At 57.7% G+C, this 6,272-nt stretch overlaps 1 protein-coding gene across 1 annotated transcript in view; it reads right to left on the reverse strand.

The window, feature by feature from the left end:
* DEF6 (DEF6 guanine nucleotide exchange factor) overlaps positions 1-6,266 on the reverse strand; it is a 13,063-nt gene extending 6,797 nt beyond the window's left edge. The window contains exons 1-2 of the mRNA XM_009638243.2: positions 6,171-6,266; positions 1,066-1,206 (exon numbers count right to left, since the gene is read on the reverse strand). Coding sequence (XP_009636538.1) covers positions 1,066-1,206; positions 6,171-6,266 — 237 coding nt within the window. The remainder of the gene's footprint in view (positions 1-1,065; positions 1,207-6,170) is intronic.
* Between the last annotated feature and the right edge of the window lie 6 nt (positions 6,267-6,272).

Below are 6,272 nucleotides of genomic sequence, written 5' to 3' on the forward strand. Positions count from 1 at the left end.
TCCGTTCCAGCTGCATGAGCCGCGTGCCGCCAGCACGAGGGCAAACCGCAGCCTGCAGCAGTGGGGCCGGAGGAAAACCTTTAGGTGGTGGAAAGCTGAAAGCCCCACTTACTAGGAAAACCCACTTCCCCTTCTCAGGCTGCCTCTGGGATTTTATTAGCCATGGCGAAAACAGAAGAAGAGGGTTTAAAGGTCAACTCCCAAAAAACCACATGGGAACTTGGAAGGATTTTGGCTGCTCTGTGATGGGGCTGGGCTGACCTTGGGCAGCTGCCTGCCCCGGGAAGAGGGAGCTGGGGAAGGCTCTGCCTCCGCTCGCTGCAGACCAGATCCCCACAGCTGAGATCGGCGTCCCTGGACCAGGCTGGGCAGCTCCTGACCAGCTCAGGGCAAGGCATGGACCGGCACGGAGCACCGTACGCCGGGGAGAGGCACGGCTCAGCCCTGGGGAGGCGGCAGGGGAGGGAAGGGTTACTGCACCCAGCTCCAGGCCCCCCCTTCTTTCGAGCACACAGTGGAAGAAAGTTGTCAGTCGAAATTTTTCCTTTCCTCTCGTGCCTGGAGGAAACGAGCCAGCACCCAGCCGCAAAGTCTCACTGCGCCAAACAAAGGTGCTTTTGAGCCATGCGGAAAAAAGGGAGAAAGCCCCTGCCCACCCCAACCTCTGCTCCTGCCCCGGCACCTCGTCCTCCTCCCTTCCCCCCACTCTTTGCCAAATGAGGTCACACCTCAGATTTGAACAGGGATGGAGAGGAAAAAAGGGGCTGATTTCTCTCTCTGAGCCCTTTAGGAAGTGTGGGCAGAGATGCACCTCCATCCAGAGCCCCGATGGAAAGGGCTGACTTCATCCTTGCCAAGGAGACATTGAGTATTAAACATTTGCCACTTGTTTTGGCATTCACCCGAGTGCTCCCCAACTCTCCATCCTTTTTCCACCCATCAAAGCATGCGATCTCCAAGAGCAGAGGGGAGCAGAGCCGTGGGGCTCCCATGGGATGCGGGAGAAGACACCGTGGCGTCCCCACCTGAGACTTGAGGGCTGGGGGGGATGGCTGAGGGGCTCACCTTATCCAGGATGTACTTGTTGAGGTACGGCATGTAGCCCTGGCTGGACACCGGCCCATCGTCATCATCGCGGAAATGCTCTTCCAGCGCCACGGGGTCGTGGGGGATGCACAACACCGTGTACAGGTTGTGAGACAGCACCTGCCCGAGCACGAGGGATGGGGAGAAGGTGACCAACCTGCCCCAGCACATCCCCACGCTGCCAGCCACCCACCCACCCGGGGACCGTGCCCTGCCCAGCATCGGGGCATGGTTTGGGTTTGGCAGAGGAACCAGGAATACTCCCAAACATAAACCTTAGAGAATCATTTAGAAACAGGCAAAAATGGAGGATTTTTCCACATTTGTTTCTCTTCTTTCTTGGCACATGGGGGAAGTTTTTTTTTTTTTTAAAAAAGGGGCCGTTTCAAACATTACAGTGCAAACAGGACATGCTTTGATCTAGCGAAGACGATAAGCCACCCCGAGCCGTGCAGCTGCCCTTAGCGATTTCTTGAAAACACAACTAACGCCGGCACCCAGCCCGGCAGCGGTTGCTTTCTGCCAACGGGGCACAGCGAGACACAAAGATGAAACCAAGAAAAGATTTAGAAGAAATGAAGAAAGGGTTTTGTCTGGAATGGAAGCAGACAAGGGTGATCTGGAGACGCACCATCCCCAGGAGCAGCCTGTGAGCGTCACCAACCAGCACATTTGTGTTCAAATCCCCCAAAACAAAGCATGTTTTGAAGCTCCTGAATTTCCCACGTGCTGGAAAGCCCACGCTGCTGCTGGGCCAGCAGCCAGAGCCCAGAGCAAGGCTGCCCATGAGCACCACCAGCATCTCCGGCTCACGATGGCGGGCAGGCGGTTGTCTCCTTGCCTTTACCTCCCAGCAAGCAGGAGATGGTTAAATGAGCGTCCCAGACTGATGCCGTCCCATTGCACCAGGGTTTGCAGATGCAGCTTGCCAAGGTTTCAAGGGAGGAGCTGGAGGAGATGGTGTGCAGCCTCGCTGCTCCTCTCTGTGCAGGGCTGGAAATGTCCTTCCAGCAGGAGAGGAGACGCTGGAGGCCACACCGGCTGCTGCAGCTACAGAAGGTTCTTGCTCAACCAGATTTTTTTTCTCTTTTTCACCTTCTGGACTGATGTTATCAGCAGGACTCCACCCAGCACTCAAACACTGAGCAGGCTGTAGCCCCGAGCGCTGCTGCTCAGGGTTCCGTGCAGCCCCAGGGTCTGCGCAGGGGTGGAGAGGGATGGAAACACCCAGGGTGTGCTCCAGGATGGCTAATGAATCCATCAGGATGGATTGAAAGTTTGGGCATCACATCCCATCCCCCCTTTCCAACGTGGGGCTTCATCCCCATCCCTCACACCTCCTCTCGCAGCACCCCAAAATATCTGTGGAGGTCTTGCATGTGCCCCTGGCCCCGCCACTCGCCGGGGTGGTCACCTACAAAATGAAAGTGTGGCAGGGTGGGAAGGCCCTGGCCAGGCTGACGTCGGGGTGCGTGGGGCTGGGGCTGCCCCAACCCCACGGAGAGAGGAGAGGGGGAAACCCCCACTGGGCTCTGAAACGAGGGATAGGAGGGAAAAATAACGGGGAGGGGAAGAAGGGAAGGGATGCTCTCAGCGCGGTTTGGTGATGCAACCTTTCCCCTGTGGTGTGCAGGGGATGGCCGGGGTGGGGACAGAGGTCTGCCCAACACCCCCGAGCACCCCAAATCCCTCCGAGCACCAGCCCTGATGCTGTTCTCCACCCTCTCCCCTGCTCTTCTGCCCCCCATCACCGCCTGCTCCCACCCACCGTGGCCGCTGCCGACCCCAGCCACAGCCGGGGGTGGAATATTTCATGCTGCTGGAGAATGGCAGCCCCTCTTCTTCTCCCCCGTGGGAGACGCTGGGGGCGATGCCAGGGCTGGGGGTGACCTTTCAGGCTGGAGCCTGGCCAAAACACAAAATCCCTCTGGCCCCGACAGGCAGCAGTGGGGGAATCGGGGGCTCCTGCACCATGCAGGGAGCGTTGCTGCTGCCTCAGTTTCCCCATGTGCAAGCAGACCAGCCCTGCTGAGAAGATCAGAGCCTCCCCAGAGCTGGGGGTACACCACTCCTGTCCCAGGGGACCCCCGTGCTGGGACTCTTTGCTAGTGGCAAGGGTCCCTTTCGCTGCCCATTTTCTGTAGCGAGGAGGGTGCGAGCGGGGACCGCTGCCTCGCCACCCCGTCAGCCAAGACCCCTTGGCTCAAGCCCAGCCCCAGAACCGTCGGCTCCCACCCTCGGGGAAGGCTTTCCCCTTTGCTTGCAGGGATGAGCTGCTCTCAGACCTCTTACTGGCCAAACTGGGACCCACTGGCCATTGTCAAGAGCCTTTTGCGCATGCAACAAGCAGAGGAGCTTTCAGTCCAAGCCAGGCACCTTCCTCCTGCCCCCAGGGGGTCCATAAACCCCCCAGTTAGCTGTGCTAACCCAGCCCCCAAGGCACCAGTTATACCCAGAGACCCGCGAGCAAGAGCCACCTCCTCCGCCACTTGCACCCCAAGCCTGCAACTCCAGGCAGTGGGGGGGATCCCTGTGCCCCCCAATATGCATTTAAACCACTCGCCTGTCCCCCTGCCTCTTCCTCTCCACTCCCCAAGGGCTTTGCTGTCGTGGGCAGCCTCAGGAGATGGAGCTCCGCTCAGCAAACCGCCCCTCTCCCTCTGCAACGGGGAGCGGAGCAGAGGCGCCAAAAAGCCACAGGGACAGTGCTGGGTGGCCCCCACCTGCTTGCCCCAGCCGGGCACGGCCACCCCAAAGGGGTGCCCACAGGAGCCACATCCCGCATCCCAGCCAGCATCCGCAGAGACGGGGAGTAGCTCCCCCCAGCTCAGCCAAGGGAGGATGCGATGGCATGGAGAGGGTAACAGCTCATCCAAGCGCAGGGCTGGTGTGTGCCCGCGCTGGGAACAGAACCACCCGACATCTCTCGACGCGTAGCACTCAACCACAAGACTGTTTTTCCTTCCTGTGCAGATACACACCTACTCATATATACATAATGCATGCGCTTGCATAGGAATGTCCATGCAAAGACCTCAACTGCTGAAAAATTCGCCATCGCGCTTTGAAACGCCGCTAAATTTACTCGTGCAACTGGCTGGAGGGATGTCGGAGGAGTTAAGCACCCAGCTCCCACCGGCGTGCTGCTCATCTGCCAGCAAAATCCTACCCCAGCTCCTGGGGCCGCTTTTGTTGCCGTAGGTGCAAATGCTGTGCACACCGGCATTTCATCCACCCTTGTTCAAGACCCTTCTTGCAGCAACACGCCTGGGTGAGGGAGCAGAGCGCAGCCCGGCTCGCACAACCCGGGAGGAATTTGGAGAGGGCACGGCCACCACGGCTTTAACACGTTATTGCTCAAACCTGCGAGACCTTGGATTTCTTCTGCACCGAAGCTACGAGCAGAAATGCTGCTGTTGGCTTGTGTAGGCTGGGGCAAACCTAAGCCAGTGTTTGGCAGCAACGGGCGATGGAGACGAGCTCTCCCCAGCCTTGAGGCCGGTGGAAAGTTATCCAGAGATGAGTTTTGTCGTGCAGTGGCACAGCCCGACCCGCCACCGTCCTGTCTCGGTGCTGATGGCGGGTGGAAAAATAGCGAGGGGTGAATCTCCCTTCCCTTCTGAAATGTCACCCTGGGCAGAGCCACTGCAGAGACGCCGTCCCCAGCATCCCCGCAGCCCCTGCGCAGGGGTTTGCAGCTCCCCCAGCCCCCCTGCACTAACTCTCGAGGAAATTGCCGTTAAAATTAGGGTCTCTGTGGCCTCAGCATCGTCACTGGCGATAAAGGTCTTGCAGGATGAGCGCTACACGTGTTCACACCAGCGTTTTCGGGGCCGGCAGCGCGCCTGGGCCAGGCTCAGGACCCAAAGCCTGGTGGCAGGGGATGCTGTGAGGGGAGCACAGCAGCCCTTCTCAGGGATTAGCAAGGGGAATTAGGCTCTGGCCTGCTTTGGGATTTTCCTTAATTCCTTCAGATATTTCTGCAGTTTTAAGTAGGGGAGCCTGGCTCGCCGGGCACATGTGCGCCGAGTTTCTGGGGGCTGTCGGCTGCAGAGGCAGCGGCTGAGCAGGAGGAGCCTGGCTCCTGCTGCTTCTCCTCCAGACCCCTGCAAACAAAACTCTTAATTTTGGGGCAAAACACACCTTCCCCCGCCAAGCCCAGCACCTGTCTGTCCTGCAGCCCTATAAAGCAGAGGGAATAGAGGAAAAGAGGTTTCTTTGCAGCGTTTCACAACTCATCTTGCAGACTGGCAGCAGCTGCCAAGCCCTGACGCAACATCTCCCCCTGTTTTGCATGCTTCTAGCTCAGGTCTTTCCTCTGCATCGCAGCCCCCTGCTCCAACCGGCATTTCCAACCCCGGCGCCAGCCTCAGAACCACAGCGGGACATTCACACAGCGAGAAAAAAAACAAGCCCCATCATTTGCAAAGGGAAAAAAAAAAAAAATTCCCAAATCAATAATTATTGTCCAAGCCAAGGTACAACCTGGTGGATTCAGCCAGACTCCGTCCTGGAGGCAGAGACAGAAAGGTTTTCAAAAGCCACGATGGTTTTGATGAAGGGCTGAACGCAGGAGCGCTCTGCACAGCTGCTAAGGGGGTGGAGGAGAGGGAAAAATCAGAGATTTTTTAAAAGCACTGTGTTATTTCTGGCCAGACCGCTGAGGAGTTTTCGTTTAAAAATGGTCTGCCCCTACCTACCGACCCGCCGGCCGAACAGGAAGCAGAAACGTGGGTGCTCTGGCAAGCAGGAAAATATAACCTGTGTTGGGGCTGTTAGTTGGGCATAAAAAGCACAAAAAATGGAAAACAACTAAAAATCAGATTTCTCCTATTTTCACCTAGAAAATACGTTTGAGCATTAAAACCCCCCCTTTTTTTTTTTAAAAGGAGACAAGGCAGAGACGGAGAACTTCACCAAAACCAGCGTGGAGGTGACAGCAAGGCGTTATTAACCTTAATATTTAATGATTCCTCGGTGGAAACCCGTGGGGGATGCAAAGCATCCCTGGACCCGCTCTGCCCCTCGCAGCCCCCCTGCCAGCCCCGCGCCGGGGCCGTCCGAGCTCCCCCTCAAGGACTCACTTTGAGCTGGGATTTGGAGACCTTGCCGCTCTTCTCCACATCCAGGGCGGTGAAGGCGTACCAGATGGACTTCAGCAGCTCCGCTCGCAGGTCCATGGCTAC

The sequence above is a fragment of the Egretta garzetta genome, unplaced genomic scaffold (genome assembly GCF_000687185.1).
Source record: "Egretta garzetta isolate BGI_Z169 unplaced genomic scaffold, ASM68718v1 scaffold105, whole genome shotgun sequence".
NCBI classification, from domain to species: Eukaryota; Metazoa; Chordata; class Aves; order Pelecaniformes; family Ardeidae; genus Egretta; species Egretta garzetta.